The sequence below is a fragment of the Pteropus medius genome, unplaced genomic scaffold (genome assembly GCF_902729225.1).
Source record: "Pteropus medius unplaced genomic scaffold, Ma_sr-lr_union100, whole genome shotgun sequence".
Classification (NCBI taxonomy): domain Eukaryota; kingdom Metazoa; phylum Chordata; class Mammalia; order Chiroptera; family Pteropodidae; genus Pteropus; species Pteropus medius.
The window spans coordinates 1,298,062-1,315,000 of NW_024346667.1; the positions used below are offsets into that span (position 1 = coordinate 1,298,062).

The following is a 16,939-nucleotide window of genomic DNA, read 5'->3' on the forward strand; positions in this document are numbered from 1 at the left end:
TCTCCAACAAAAAGTTATGATACTTAGAACTCGAAAAATCCTTAATTTTTGATATATGTGCCGTTCGAAGTCATATCAATTTTTATTTATGTTAATAAAGGTCTAGAAGAGTTTAGCTGGGATCTGCAAGGGCATCAAAGAAAAGGGACAGTGAAGTCATCAGAAGCCACAGGCATCATTAGCACAAGCCTGAAATCAAAGGAAAAGCTGTAAACCTAGATGGACTGACTTCTCTTGATTTAACCCGAATACCCTACTCCCACATAGCTCAGTAACACAGATCCTAGAAAACATTATAAAGATTTCTTTGAACAGGGCATTAGATCAGTGCTAACACGGCCAGTCACAGTAAATGCATAGAAAGCCATTTCAAAGCCAGACACTAAATTAAAAGGAAAATTAAAGTCTTGCTTATTTTATGGATTTCTCTTCCAGAGAGTGTCAGATCTTTCATTAATGTTATAAAACAGCATTTGAATAGCCACTGCCTACCTAAAATATCACTGTTACGATATTCTGATGTTCCTAAATATCCTAGAATCTATTTAAATACAGGTACTAAATATTTTGTATCATCACGTAGAAGAGGTATGACCTATTCCTAATTACAGTATTAATGCAATGATGAGCGTGATCACATGTAAATAGAAATCTGACTACATGTGCCACTGGATTTCAGCCAAAGGGTCCTGGTTGTAGCTGCAATTCAATGATATCAGCAGAGAATAATCTGCTCAGCTAAACAGGCAAGGAGGATAAGCAACCGAGGTCCAAGAAATCTTTATTTTCATTCCAAGTTATCATCAAGGAATACAATGGCTCAGATTTCACATCACCAGTAGTGACAAAAAGGCACGCGCATCTGATGCGGATTTCTACGTGGCACCCACCTGCAGAGATGAATTCTCAAAGCTGCATTCATCTCCCCCTTTTTTTTCCTACTCCTTCAGTCACCAGCACCAAACCCGAGAGCCATATTTCATTTTTCAGTGAACACCCTGGGAACAGTCATCATTTTTTACTAGAATTAGACTCAAAAGAAAACACCGTCTCTAAGTAAGTTAAACAGTTCAATGCACCGAGATTTATCATAGAGAGCGATCTGCCTAATGAAAATAATCCCCTAACTATGACATGGAAGACTGCATTCTCTCTCCAGTTAAAAAACATACTGCCTCTGACATAGAAGGAAGACAGCACATAACACCTCTGAGATGAACAAGAAACAAAATGCTGTTCTTGGAAGGTCTGGTATGAGAGAATTCTGAAGGACTTCTATAATCAAGGCAACGATCAGTTTTCTGTGATGCAAGAGCTCCAATATGTCAATTCAAATCACATAACGAGACCAAGTGTATTACCCAGTTACTAAAATACAATCTTGCCCAGTAATAATTTGTGCCACTCTAGATATAGCTTCCTCATATTTAATGAAAAAAATTTTAATCTGATGTTCAGAATGCCAATGGTCTTCACCAGAAAGGCAGTCACCTTCATCCACAACCTGTTTCTTAGACTTTCTTTGGTGTTGGCAGAAATTACTACGAACTGTCAAAAAGGAACTGGGAAGAGAGTGACAATATGGTGCCTGTATATGCGACTGCCACAGAGCCCAGTGTTTTGACATTGTTACTGAAACAAACTCAACTATTTATGAGAGCTAAGTTGAATCAAACAGTTGGTATGGCAGGGGGAAAAAAAAAAACATCTGTTTGTGAAGTCTTTTTGTCTAGAAAATCACTAAGAAAAGGAGGAGGAAACACAGCAATCACACAAACACAAATATCTCCAAAAAATCATACACAGCCTTGTCACAGGTGGGAAGAGATACCTCCCACGCCCATGGTAACAGCACCAGCAGCTTTGGCTACCCAGCAGACTCGGGCAGTACACCGTGGAAAGCTTTCTCTTCTCATAGCTGAAAATCCCCTCTTTATACATCAAAACACTTGGGGTTTTTTTTTCCTATTAATTATTTTGAATACAATATCTTTCTAAAATGGAGCACAAGCCCCCTTTTCCTTCTTCAACAGAGAATAGTGAACAAAATTAAACCTCTCTCTTCATCTCTGGATCATGAAAGGCAACGTAGTCTTTGGTGGTGTACTGTCTCTACACCGGTGTGGTCCCAGAGCCAGGAAGAGCTGCATCACCTGGGAACTTGGAATGACAAACACTCAGAATCCTCCCCAGACCTACTGAATCAGATGCTCTGGGGGTGGGGTCAAGTGACCTGTGTTTTAACAGCCATCCAGGTGAGTTTGACACAGGCTAAGGTTTAAGAACCAGCGTCTCCCACTAAATGGCTCTGTGCTCTTAGACTCTACTGTCTGCTTCCAATGAGTTTTCCTTCTACTTGCTATTGAGTTATTACTTATTTCTCCCACCATGTAGCTGCCTCTGTTGGTCCTTCTCCCTTCTAATTTGCTATATCTAATCTGCTATAAGCTTAGAAATCAGCTGTCACAGTTATTAAAAATCACATGTAAAATACAAATACATAGGACCGACTGAGCAAAGAACTGAATGAGAAGCAGAAAAGCATCCCAATGAGGAAAAGCACACTGTTCTAAGGGCACAGATTTTGAATGTCTATTTTGGCTGTTTGGAGGCTTTTCTGCTTACTTCCTTAATTGTACAATATTTACTTGTTTTCAGTCATGATCAGCAGCCAAGGTTGCCGAATAACTGAGTTCCAGGAGATGAAATATTTCTGTGGTTTACCAGTGAGTCACTGAAACATTCACCTTAATATTTTTAACATAACTGTAATAACTACCATTCATTAAATATTTGCTATGTGCCAGTAAGCATTTTATGTACAGTATTTAATCAGATCCTCACAGCACGAAGTGTTAAAGTATTTTTATCCCCCGTCTAGACGAAGAAACAGGCATAGTGATTGAGGAAGCTGCCGAAGACCCGGCTGCTAAGGAGCAAAGCCAGAACTACTCAGGTGAGCTGGAAGCCAGGGCCTTCCTTTTTCTCTCCTTCCTTTTTTCCCTTTGTTTGTTTTTTAAATATTATTGGGCTATGTAGCAAAGAGGCAGCCAAGTGTGAACTCAAACACTTGGAAGAGAGAGACAGAGATAGAATAAACCATAAGAGTCTAACAGGACTGTCATAAATGGTCAATATTCAAAAAACAAATAGATGCATCCTTCCTAGGAAGGAATGGAGGAGGACAAATGACCCAAGCCACGCCATCCTATCTGGAAAATCAAAACCTGCCAGTGTCCGTGGAAGGGGAGGCTCCCCGACTTCCGCCCGCGTACTAGCTGTGGGGTGCTGTCAGCACTTCCGCCACTTCTTGCCTGAAGCCGATTCGCGTTCGGGATAGCCTCGCGGATTTCCTAACCTATTTCCCACAGGGGTCCATATTCCCTTTCACACTCTACATCGAGGTCCTTACAGTTATTCTTTAAGCTCGTTTAAAGCATACGTGGTCTCCATATTGGTAAACATCATGGAGTCAGTGTCTTCCAGCACATGGCTGAGATACTATAACTGACAGCAACCGACCCTTCTGGAATACGAGAAATTGAAATGTCCTCTTTACCTCTACTTTGTTTGTTTGTTTGCTTCTTTTTCCTAAAAAGAAAAAAAGATTGCAAGTTCTCTTTCTTTTAGCCTGAGTCGTACTATATAGCCCTCGGCAGCACTATGAAGTGATGTTTGGTGCTCTCTAAAACGTTTAATACGCAAACAGATGCTATGGGTGCATACGGTGGCATAAGACACATGGGGCATGCTGAAGAGATTATTTAAGAATGTGTGTCATGAAGTGTCCAGGCACACACACCCCGTGCCCCTCTCTTCTCCCTCCTTAGAGCTACTGGGCGAACTCCATTTCTTAGGGAGAAAATCAGAAGCAAACTCCGTATTTCAGCAACTTGATTATAATTCATATTTAATCACAGAAATGGGTTTCTGCTTTTTAAATTTCAAATAATCCCCTTTGATTTGATTCTCTGAAGAATCTGATCTTTGGAGAGGTATTCCAGGAGCGGTAAATGCATCTTATAAAGTAACCACCTACAGGAATGACTGAATCGAGGGAGAAATAACCTGTTTCATAAGTGAGATGTCTTAGCATTCTGATAGAACACTCATGCCAGAGGAAATGTGAGAAACACATTATAAGCCCTTTGTGTTCTGATGAGGAAGACATTATATAAGACGAAATGTAAGTGGAACACGATCTTATCCAAAGTTTACCAAATTGGGTGGCATATAAAAGTGCTTTATCATGGGCTTTTATGGAGCTATAAATGTTTCTTTTGTTTATATTGTTGGGCTAGAGGTGCTTTTTTGCTTTTCCACACATCAAGCACTAGTCTGTCTTTCCGATTCCTCAGGGAGAGGTAGAGGACCACCATCAAGCCTGGGCCTCTGGTTGTTGGCAGATCAATAAGAAACAAAACCTGAGCCCTTGCGACCCCGCTGTGGCCCAATTCTCTGGGAGCCAGTATCTCACATTCTCGCGGACTGACCAGCTCAGGTGGCCCGTCCCTTCCTCTCCCTCATGACCTTTGACCCTCCCCATCTTACCGAAAACAACAGAACAGCTAGGCCCTAAATTTAAAGGGGGCCTTTTCAGGTTTTATTTCTTAAAGCTCCCTCCTAATCACCAGAAGGTTTTCTCAGATCTCTTTTCAAACTGCTGGACGGTTCCAGTGACTTCAAACTTCCCACACCTCCTGGAACTAAAAATTCTTTCACCCAAATACCAAATGTTTCAATCACAGAGATCACGTTTTCCCAACCACCACATCGACCTGGACTGAGGTTGTCTTTACCTTGCACTGACATGTAAAGGTACCATGGGGTAGGATGTCTATCCATGAAGGCAACTCTTCCATTTATTAATGCCAAGACCTCATAGGGAAGCAAAGTAGACTTGCTTGCAAAAGCCACTTTGTGAAGGGTACATGTAGAGACGTGAAGGTGCACATCAAGTTGACCTTAAACATTCAGTTGTGTTTGAAATCATGGTCTGCTTTTACTTCCTCTCGTAAAATTCCATCGAGGTAGAATCCCATCTCTCTTTGTAACTTGTAACTTTTGTTTCAAGTTCCATCGAGGTAGAATCCCATCTCTCTTTGTAACTTGTAACTTTTGATACACATTGCCAGTATTTACTGACGCAGAAGGAAAAGAAATATAATTACTGCACATATCAACTGGCTCTATTGATGATGCTATTTCTCATATAAGATGCAGCCAATTCCTCCCGCCTTTAGAAATCAGGAACAGCCTTTCACCCACAGAGCTGTAACTTTTCAAAATCAATGCCTGTGGATTTACCACCTTGAGGACCTCTTGGGTTAAACTCAGTCCAGTCCGCTGGCCTTCCCAAACCATTAGCCTCACAAAGCTAACGGATTTGCTGTGAGGATTTGGGCCCTTCAAAGATTTTCGAAACGTCTGGCCTTAAAAGTCCCTCCTAGCCTATACACGAGTTGTTAAGTTTTACTCCCTATTTAAAAACTTATCCAACGTGTGAAAATCCAAAGCTACAGATCACGGAATCGGTGTCAGATTGTTCTAGGCATAGCAAGGGCTTTCCTGTGCCCAGTCACTCACCGCCACACTCCTGGCACCTCCACCAGACGGTAGGCTCCACGAGGAAGCCTCCTAGAGCTCAGCTCCTGGCACGAAGAAGCTGCTCAATCAGTGAAGGACATCGTAACTTTACAGAAGGATTTTCTCCAGGTCTTCCCTGTTTGTAAGAGCTTAAACAGTCGAGCCTCGTGGTGCCCACTGTTGGCAATAACTGGTTTACACAGTGCCTAGGGACACACCCTTGTGCCTCTTGCATGAGGCAGATGAAAAAGGATGGATGAAAACTAGCAAATCAGATGTACAAAACATTCCAGGTTAGACCTTCGCTTTCCAAGCCTGAGGATGTGTTATAATCGGAATGTGCAAAGGGCGTGGATGCGAGCAGCAGACAGACCTGAGTTTGAATCACAGCTTTGTTACTGGACAGGACTGGTAACTACTTTGAGCCTTGATTTTCCAACAGCAGAAGTGGGGCTATACCTCTGAACTTGCTTTGAAAGTAAACTATTAAGTAGCAGAGAGAATATGCAATAAAGGGCAGCTCCCCATATGTGCCGGTTCCCCGAATAATGTCTGCCACCTCTTTGCTTGCTATCCATAACAGAGGTTTCAGGAAATATCACCTGACACAGAATTCTCTCGCAAAGAGAAACCTCTCGGGCCACACAGGCCAGTGGCTTGCCCAATTTGACATGTATATGGACAGATGTGCCCCAGGAGTTAACCTAAGAGGAAGGCGTTCTACCTTAGTTCAGAAAACAAGAACATTCACAAAAATAGGAGCAGGAAAAAAAAATCATATTGCTGAAGATAACTAATCCGAAGTTTGGGGATTTACGAATGAATAATTACAAAATAATAAAGGGTGTCAAATGAATACCGGCTCTATTTCCACAAAGGCAGCCGGAGTGGGGAGGATGTCGAACACTGCTGCAGAAAGCCACAGCCTGACCTGGTCTCGAATGGCCAGGCCTTGGGCAGGAGCGCCAGCACCGTCCCCAGGTTCCTACATCCTACTAACTGCCACCTCCTTGCTGGGAGAGCCTATCCAATTTAAGTCTTGATTCGTATCACTTTGAACCTAATATCTTTAGATCAGTGTCGAGAGATGAACCACAAATCTTTTTGTGCCAATTATTCAGACATAGAACGAAGGAGATTTTATGCCACACAGGCTATTTTTAATCTCAAAGACTTCCGATCTTTTATGTAAGTGGGTTAGGGCCAGCATCACTTATATGAGCAACTGCAACAATAATGTTCAATATGAATTCCTGAATGATACATTTTGGCATGCTTTTTCTCCAATGTGAACATTTACTGAAATATTTTCCCTAGATTGGAAGCAGAGAGATGGATTCAGGAGAGTAATCAAGGCAATCAATAAATATCACAACCCCAGTGGCTCATTCAGGATAAGATTTTATGGGGAGTATGTGTATGGGAGAGGGGTGGGGGGAGAGAAAGAGAAGAGAATGAGAGGGAAAAAGAAGAGAAGGAACAGAGAAAAAGAGGTTCAAGGCTCTTAGAAAGGGTTCGATTTCCTTCACGGCCCAGGGACATGACTTGAGCCCAGTTATTAAAATGGCCAAGAGTTTGCAAATCTGTCACACAGATTCTCAGAGAAGTGCTGGAGACAGCAAAGCCAGCGGAGGGAGGCAGTATAAGTGGTATTTACAATAAAACTTGGTAACAATTTCTATATGCTATTAAATTATAATGTCCCAGAACATAAAAGTAATTGGAGTGAGGGTGTGTGGTCGATAGCATTAAATTCCTGAAAAAGCGGAGTTTTCTGTATTATCATGATTATTCTGCAAAAAAAAGCATACTCATCGGCCAAGATTAGGCAGCTAATTCTCTTTGTGATGATAAATAAAATGTAAGACTGAATTTCCCCCCACACTTAAAGTTTTCAAATATTTAAAATTTATACTTCAGGTAGTGCATAAAGGTCGATCTTAACCTTATTTTATCTGGTTTTGGTGAACAGAAAAGGAAGGATAAATCGAGGGATAAAGATCATACGGTAATTACAGTAAGTACTGGTAATTTTTTAACGAATATAGAAAGCTCTACATGAGCTATATCATTTACAATTTATGTCATCTCTAAATAAAGTGATCACTGTTAACACTTGAATATATTCAGGTTATAAGCTTTGATCTTTTCTAAAAGTTAGTAAACAAACAAACACACACACATTAAACCACACAATACTTGGTTTCAGAGCTTGAAGGTTTTGTATGCATAAGTGATTCCTGTAGTTTTAGTAGCCACCAAGATTCAGTGGCTTGAAACAACTATTTTACTGGAGAGACTCTGGAATTTGGGAAGTGCTCTCTCAGGGTTTCCCAAGGTTGTCATCACAAGTCTGTTGGCGCTACATCATTGGAAGGTTCCACAGGGCTGGCCACCCAACATGGCTCATGGCAAGGCAGCACCTGACAGTAGCTGTTGGCTAGGAGGCCTACTGGAGCTGTCCAGCAGAGTGCCAACCTGTAGTCCCTCCAGCACAGCCATCTCTGACATTACAGCTGGCCTCCCCCAGAGCAAGGGTCCCAGAAAGACTGGTGAAAGTTACTGTGGCCTTTTCCGACCTAGCCTTTGAAACCTTGGAAGTCATGAAGTGTCATTTCCACGTGTCCTATTGGTCCAAGTAATCACAGGCCCATTCAGATGCAAGAAGACACAGACCTCATCTCTCAATGGGAAAAGTGTCAAAAAGTTTTGGTGCCATGTTTGACAATTGTCACAACAGTTTTCTCAACCTGCGCACTGTCTATAATTCCCTGCGGACTGTTTAATTTGTGCTCATACACCTGAGCACGCACAGGCCTTGCACATAGTAGGTGTTCAATTAAGGTTTGGAAGGCATCTCAAGAACACCTTTCTCAGAGGGAAGGTCAGGCATCGCCACTAACTCAAAGCCAACTCACAAAGAGGCACTCGAAACCACGAGGTGGACACGGCTGCTAGGACAAGGGTCTCTCTGCCCAAACACTTCTCAGACTAATTGGGCCAGTTCTTAAATGTATAAGAGAATGAAAACAAGATCTGCTCAGTAAAAAGACATCTACCAAGAGCTTGTTCTATCAGCTTTCCAGTGAGAAAAATGTGGACTTGAATCTGAGCCTGTCACTTCCAAGTTGAACCTGAAGACGCATTACTTCATTGCTTTCAAATGTTCTCTCGTTTTAAAAAACAATAACAAATAATACCACCTATCTCATACTTTTGTCTTGAAGGTTAAATGTGTAAATACCTCATGGGGCCAGACGCACAACTGGCACTCAGTATGTGTCGTTTTTGTATCCTCATTACTATTTAAAAATTCTAAGAACATTCTGTAGTATATGGTAAGCACTCCATACATTTGAGCTATTAATAAAAAAATATTACCCGCTAACTTTAATTTTGTTCAGTTCCTATTTAACCTCTCTACCTTCCTGCTGTAACCAAACATTGAAGGGACTGCTAACGAATTTCACAATTTGATGGGTCAGACTGTGAGAACTTCTTAACCTCCTTCCTTATGCTCCGAAAAATGTGCCAAAGAACAATGGAAATGCCCAAAGACGGGAACGTTCAGAGAAATCAGGCTTTGTAATTTGCTTCAATAATCATATATAATCGGTAGGTGATTTCTTTCGGCTTCGACGTGACATTAGAAAAAAAATTTTCACCCCGATTATGGCAACTTCTAAATGCTGGCATCCTGCAGGGGCAAGATGTCGAGGCCTCGTCTTTCGACAAGGTTCTACTACAGAGTGGCTGCCTTTATCTCCACTGGAAAAAACCGGACTAAGAAATGACGTTCATGGGGTGTGTCTAGAGGTGTGACGCTGTGAAAGGAACAGGGGTGGCTTCTGTAGCAGAAGCCCTACAGCGTAGAAAGAGCACACTGGAGTTGTTTGTTTGGTTGTTTGGCTGGTTGTTTGTTTTTTAAATACTAAACTAACAATGAGCCAGACACCTCAGTTCTCTGAGAATAGGGACAACGGCCTTTTTTTTTTTTTTTGAATGCACAAAGGGCTAGCTTTGTTTCTGTGCTAAGGTAGGCAGATGTCTTGAATGACCCGTTCAAGCAAGTTCACTTAGTCCAACTTCATAAAGCTTATATCCTTCGCATACTGACCGAACCACGGGTGACACATACTGAGGCAGCATTTACAGATCAGACCATGCTGGTTTGAGCAGATGAGACAGGAATGAGAACCCCGGCCAAATTTTCTCAGCTGGCTGCAGGATTGCTGCTGGTGACCCACCCTGCTCTCTCGAATGCAAGGAGGCAAAGAGGGACAATGCCTATCTTGCTCACCACTGTACTTCTGATACTGACTTCAGTCTTTGGCACTTAGCAAAGCCTTCAGAAGGATTTGTTGAACGCATTGCACAAATACACATTACAATAAATGCCTGGTGAAAGAACCGTTTAAATATTTTACCTAAATAAGTACAGTTGGCCCTTGAATGACATGGGAGTTTGGGGCACCAACCCCTATACAGTCTAAAATCCACTTATGATTTTTGACTCCCCCCAAAGCTTGAGTTATCCCCCGGTATCTGTGGGAGAACTGGTTCCAGGACCCCTCACAAACACCAAAATCCACAGATGCTCAAGTCCCTTAATAAAATGGCACAGAACGAGGCATACAGTCGGTTCTCTGCATCTTTGGACTCTCAAATGCAGACCAAAAACAGAGCAGGTATTTATTGGGAAAAAAGCTGAATAGCAGTGGATCCACGCACTTCACACTCGTGTTGTGCAAGGGTCAAACGTACTTTAACTTGGAGGCGTAGAGACAACGGTATTTTGCTCTATCATAATCTCGTTTTTCCATTATGAAAATGTTTCTCCCCTTTGGACGTGAGCTTATTTTTTCAGTTCACTGATGAAGATAATCAGAATCACGTAGAACATACTCCAGAGGGATAAAAAAGTAAGCATCAAAACTGAGGGCAGCATCCACAAAACCAAGCAGAGAAACTGCACAGCATCTCTGCAACGAACGCCTAGGAACTGAAATAAAACTGGTCTCAGCTTAGCAAAGCCCAGATTGGATTCATGGTAAATTAATCCTTAAAATAAAGATGGCAGCTGTATGATGATGAACAAATTTTAAAGCCTCAATACAGAGTGGGCAAATGTCTTCGAATGAGCCCCTTGCAAGGGGAGGGCACCTACTTTAGGCAACTTCTTCATGCGTTCGCGTATCGTTATCTTTATTTGAACTTGCCTGAGCCTTGCACACACACAAATGATTTCCCCCCCGCTGCATTTTGGTTGAGGGAGTCATCATTTAACAATCATTGGGAAGAAGGAATGCCCCCTTCTCTCTCCAGAGGGCAAACTCCTCCCTGCATGCTGACCACTCGGCAGTGTCTGCCCGGGTTGGCCTCCTTGCAGCCCAGTCAGGTCTTTTCTGAGACCTGTCAAACTTCCCACAACAGATACCGGTGTGCCAGGTAAGGTGGAATGTGGCATCTTTCTGCCCCAAACTCCAGCTCACATGCCTACATCTCATCCTCTGTCACCTCTTTTGTCCCTCAGTTCCTGGGGGATTCATACCAGGCCTTGTCACTGTTGGGGAGGTTTCTCAACAGCCGTCTGAAAGAGCTGCCACAGAGGACATGCACGAGCATGGACATCGGCACGTGCGCACACGCACACACGCCCACTGCTTCCCCTCAGAAATACCGCCCCAGCCAGCCACAAGGCCGCCCTGAGCTTCCACCCAGCTGACTCCGCCAGCCTTTTCCTCAAGATACATTCCTGTAGCTTAATAAAAACGGTGCAGGAGCAAACATTTGCCCAGTTTTCTAATTTTAGGACTTTTATGTTGTGGTGAGACCCCTCCTCCCCCACGTAAATTCCCATGTTTCTGTTAGCTTTAAATGTTAAAAACAGAGGGATAAAGACACCTACTTTTTTAAACACTGAGAAATCCAAAGTGGCAGAGCATGAATATAAACTCGTACGCACTAGCCCAGGACTTTAAAAAAAAAAAAATCATTTCTTGGACCCACGCATCACAGTAATCATACTTTAAAAAAAAAAATCTACAATGAAAATGTATCAGCAGACGTCCTCTTTCAGATTCAATACACAGGAAATCTTTACACTGATAATTTTTACAAGGACCAGGATAAAATTTTCAAAAGAGAGCAGCATCTGCCTTATGTTCTCAGTGACCAGCTGGACAGATGGTCAAGAATATCATTAGTTAAGAAAGCTTTCATTCATTATCCGAAAGCCCCTTGGGCAGCCTGGTGTGGGGTGCAAGAATGTCCCAGAATGTGATATTCGAAGAATGTGCTCATGGCTGAGGTAGGAGGCCATGTGGGGGACGTGGGGGAGGAAGGGGAAGAACAGACAGCCTGCTGTGATCCGAAGAGCAGCCACCAACACCGCGACACTGCTCTGTCACCCAGGCACTTCCGGCTTCCATTCTGCTCGTTCCCTGGACAGTATTAATAGTGAAGAAAACCACTTACAGGTCACAGTAGCTGCCAATAATCCCTCCTCCTCTAGATGTAAGTATCTCACAAACAGAAAAATACAAAGGGACATGGGAAAGACCACACCAGCTAAAACTGTCACTTCTTTGGCAACACAGAAGATGTAAAAAACAGAAACAAACTAATGAACAACAACAACAAAACAAGACAGGGCTCTGATATGCTCATTTTGATCTCAGTGCTTCCAGGGTATCATTTCTCTAAATTTAAGTTACCACTCCACCTGTGGAACAGAACATGTGCGTGCTGCGTTAAATGGAATGTGTCTTTGATGTGTGTGTGTGTGTGTGTGTGTGTGTGTGTGTTTGGGGAGGGGGAGGGTAGCGGACGACAGCCAAGCCCCAGCAAACCTGATGGGAACACCAGAAATCCACGCCCTGCAACTGTCTGGTTTCCTGTACCAGTCTATAGCTACCTCTCAACTTAATCTCTATGAGCTCCCATCAGAGGGGCTCTGGTACAGGCAGATGAGTTCCTTTGGCTCTTTCCTCCCACCCAGCGTTGAGCACTTACTGGGTGTGAGGTGCTATGCCAGGAGCCGACAGATACACAGGAGAACCAGGTACGGGGGGCGGTCCCTGGTCTGCCGTTTTTTGGGGGGTGAGGGGAAGAGAGAGGTGGGGGGTTTGTGTAAACATCAATCAATACTCAGCTTCTGAAGTTGGAAAAAATGGCCTACGAAATAACCCACATATTGGTTTTTGCTAACGACTCACTTTAATACTTTGATTGGAGATTTCCAAAGAGGAAATCAGTGTGAAACCTTAAGGATTAGGTAGGAACCAGGGTCATCGAAGTCTGGTACGGAAGGCCAGGTATGGAGCAGGGAGCAAAGAAATCGGGAAGAGAAAGGCACGTACGTACTATGAAGGAGAAGGTCCCCTCTCCCGCCAGCTGGCCCTCAGCTTTTGTTGTCCTTACTCTGCCTGCTCTCCCTGATTCTCAGAAAACATCTCAGGCAGAATCCTCAGCTGCCCCTGCAACTGGCCTCTAAGGAGGAAAAACCTAGTAACAACGACAATAACAATAACCGTTTACTATATTGAGTACTTGCTACTGGCTTGACATTTTGTCCAATGCTTTTAGCTCTACCACTGCATCTGATGCTCGTAACACCTCTCTGAGGCAGGTATTACTGTTCATTTACAGACTCGGAGAGGTGAAGCTATCTGCCCGAGGGCACAGTGCGCTAGCAAGTGACAGGGGCAGGAACCGGATCCGGGTATGTCCCCTTGCAATGTCAGGACTTAACTACTTCACCAGAAGGAGTCCTTTCTAACTCCTGGCCAAGACTCGGCTGGGATTTTCCAAAATCAACTGTACTAATTAAGAAAAAAGCAAAATATAAATTCATAGAAAACAAGTTAAAATCCAAGTCTCCTGCCCTCGTAGCATCAAAATCTGGATGTTTATCCATGAAGTTCACCAACCTAGGGTGTCATGAAGAATGCATAATATATGTATAAGCACTTTACATATTTTAAAACACAATGTAAACGTTATTTATTATTTATTCTTTCTACGAATATTCCCTCTCTATTCTTCAACCCAAAGTCTATGAAGATCAAAGGACAGATGGTGGCTAAAGATTCTGTTTTAGATTTTTCTGTGCGATCTACAAAGAAGATATTTAACATTTACATTTTATATCTTCAGAATAAAAATATGTGCCTATTGCTTTTGTAAAATAAACAACAGAAATAAAGCTCGATCGGTCTTCTTGCTGGGTGAAGAGTTTAGGGGTGCCCACAGAAATGAGGCAGATATTAAGAATCTGGTGCCCGGATTGCAGAGTCTCCAGTCACTTTGCGTTGACTGTAGTTCTTCTCTGCGCCTGTCTCTTCCAGGCCTCAGGCGTCAGGCCCCTGATATTCCGCTTTCACCTCTGACCTACTTCTCTTGGCGCCCTTTGGTTCACGTGGCTTTGTTGAAGCTATTTCTATCCTTCTCAAAAGCCCGTATTTTCTGCCATCTGTCGTGAGTCACCATTTGGCCTCTGAGTGGCGGTCATCATCCCTCCCCTTTTCCCATCTTCTGTATCCCTTCTAGCCATGCATTGCGGAGTTCAGTTCTTCCTGAAGATGGGCTGCCACGAGTTGCTGTTTCCTGCCTGGGGCCTGACTCCCACTCCCGTGCAGACACAGGGAATGCAGGCTTAGCCTCAATAACTTCTGCAAGTTCTTTCATTTGAAACACCCGAAGAATCTTTCTTCACCATTCCAGGTCTAGAGCAGAAAACTTATCAATGTAGTTTATTATATACCAACCAACGTTCCTACTGCCTCCTCAGAGCTGCCATGCAAGGAAGGAGAGGGCTATCCCCTCCACGCCCAACAAACTCTGGTGGCCCCACGTCAAAGGCATCCCTGAAGCATCCGCTCCAGTGGGGAGGCCAATGCTTTTATCCGCCATATTGTCCCTTCTCAATACACTACTCGGTTTGGGGGTCAAACAGATCCGAATTAAAGTTCCAACTCTCACAAGGCTCTGTGACACTGAGAGAGTCAGCCAGCCATTCCCGGCCTTTGTTTACTCATCCTCAAAGTGGGGCTAATGACAAGAACTATCTCACAGTTGCTGTGCTATTCACTAGGGATAATGTAGATCACATCTTTGCACAGAGGGCTCTGTAATTTATCAAAGTAGCCACTAGCCCCTTCTGTGCAAAGCAGAGTGAAAAATAAAGTCAAGTCCTTCTGTCCCCAAGTATTTCTGGAAATGAATCAGTTGCAACCAACAGCCTTTCCTAGAAGTTAGGTCTGTTCCTCCCTCCCTCCCACCCTCCCACTCTTTCCAAGAGGCCTGAAAACAACAGGGATAAAGAATACAGGCAAAAAAAAAGAAAAGAAAAAAGAAGAAGGCACCAAGGAACAAAAAAATCAGATGTTTTGGTTTAAAAAAAAAATATCGCCCACTCCCACACCAATCATTTCCAACATTATCAACCTGCTAAGCCTGAGCATTATGATCTGTACTTTAGTTTAGAAATGGCAAAAGAACCCTAGAGAAAAAAAGGACCCTTTTAATCATTACCATTTTTATTACACTTTTGTGCCTCCCACACAATGCTTTGTGGAAAGTTACAAGAGTTCGGGGCTGGTAATGTGACACCAGCTACACGTGGTGATCGGGGGTGGCCACTTGGAACTTCGCTTTTAGAAGACCCTCCTCACGCATGGATCCCGAAGCCTTCCTAGACTCGATGAGTAATTTGTGCCTTGAGAAGAAAGCTTTCAAGATGGAAAACTAAAGATTCAAGGAAAGGAGGAACCAGAGCAAGCCTAGACGAGAAGGGTATAAAAATAAAAAGACAGCTATGGAGTCAAATAAATTAAGCTCTGTCTCCAGCACCCACTGCCAGGATCCTGCTGTGCTTGCAGTAAGGGAAAGGAAGCCCATCTGGAGAAATGGAAGGAAAGGAGGAAGAGTGGGGATTGCCAGGTCCTGGAACCCTCGTCATAGGACGAAAAACAGGGAGAAGAGACAGAGAAAGGTCCAGTGGTGCTAAGTTACTAAACTACGTCCGTAGTGGCAAATGAAACCCCAAGGATTCCGTCCTCCGAATCCCATGCTGGGAAAAGCAGCAACATCGGGACCAGGAGCTCAGTGCCCTCTTCTCTGGGGTTCCCCAGCGACAAGCCCAGCTCTGCCTCACTCTCCAAAAGAGGAAGGCTATTTCTCCAGCAGGATGGGCAGCTGTCTTTTAAAAAGTTAGGAGTTCAGGGATAGTAAATTCATGAATGAATGCAGGAAATGTGAAAAGCAAATGGTAGTTCTATGTATTTTTAACTCCGTTCATGGGGAAACTAAAGAGTAAAGAAACCCCTTCTCCAAAACAAAGATTCCTCCGAATCATAAAAATATGTTTAGTCGCAGTTTAGCCATATATAAGAAAGTAGCTGACATTTCGCAGATGACACCGGAGGAAGAGTGAATGCTGCATTACTAATACCAAAACCTTCTTCTCATTTATTGCCCTGTTTATAGGCATTCAACGCCAAAGACAGGAAGTTAGCAGAATATTCATTTTCATAATTGTGATGTAAATGTCTCAGAATGACCTGTAAAACATGTGGAATCAGGGAAGGTGTAATTCACTCCAAAATATATGTTTACAGAATGCAAGACAGGTGTTTGGATATACTTCAAATGTATTTAAGTTAAAAAAAAAAAATACACTACTCTCTAGAACAAAGAATACCACAGAGTGCGTGGTAGTTAATTTTGGGAGAAAGCGGCGCATGTAATCACTTATATTTCTGAAGTAAAGGTTAATTTGCAAGAAACAGGAAGTTAAGACATACGTAATTAACCCACAGGTACACAGTATAAAAACTGGAAGGCAGAGACTAATGAAGGAGCTAGAATGAGCTAGTGTAGGAGTGCTTGCAGAAATGACAAACAGCCAAAATACCTCTTCTTTAGCTCTTGTCCTCCTTCAACCATCACGGACAGAGCTCCAGCCATGGGTGAGAATGTGCTGGAAAGACAGTGTCCCTCAGAGTATGGTCACTGGGCCCACTGCTCAGCCCCAAACTGACTGTGGTCCATACCCGTAGGACAAGCGCGGGCTTTGAGGAGGCATGGTTAGATGCCTTAATAGCGATCTGTAATCGAAGGAACGTCCAAGCTGGTGATCGTTTTCCACTAATTCATTTTTACTGCATTTTCTAAATGCATCAGTCCGCAATGGATTGGAAATAGGAGAAGAAGAAACTAGTCTTTTGGCACAGGCAGTTTGCAGTGCCCTGCTAAAAATCCTATCTAAAATTGCAAACAGCAACCACTCGACATAGAGTTAAGAAAATGTATGAAAATTTCCCGTTGTTCAGTATTTACCTTTGATTAATGT

The 16,939-nt window shown here is 43.1% G+C and overlaps 2 protein-coding genes across 3 annotated transcripts in view; both read right to left on the reverse strand.

Annotated features, from left to right (window-relative positions):
• The window catches only part of MAML3 (mastermind like transcriptional coactivator 3), a 365,957-nt gene that overhangs the window by 283,907 nt on the left and 65,111 nt on the right, over window positions 1–16,939 (reverse strand). The window lies entirely within an intron of this gene.
• On the reverse strand, window positions 9,572–10,771 carry LOC120613483 (40S ribosomal protein S29-like). The gene is made up of 2 exons (XM_039876324.1): window positions 10,754–10,771; window positions 9,572–9,902 (listed from the first exon to the last, which is right to left on the reverse strand). Exons 1-2 carry the CDS (start codon window positions 10,769–10,771, stop codon window positions 9,663–9,665), a joined length of 258 nt encoding a protein of 85 aa, XP_039732258.1. The 3' UTR covers window positions 9,572–9,662.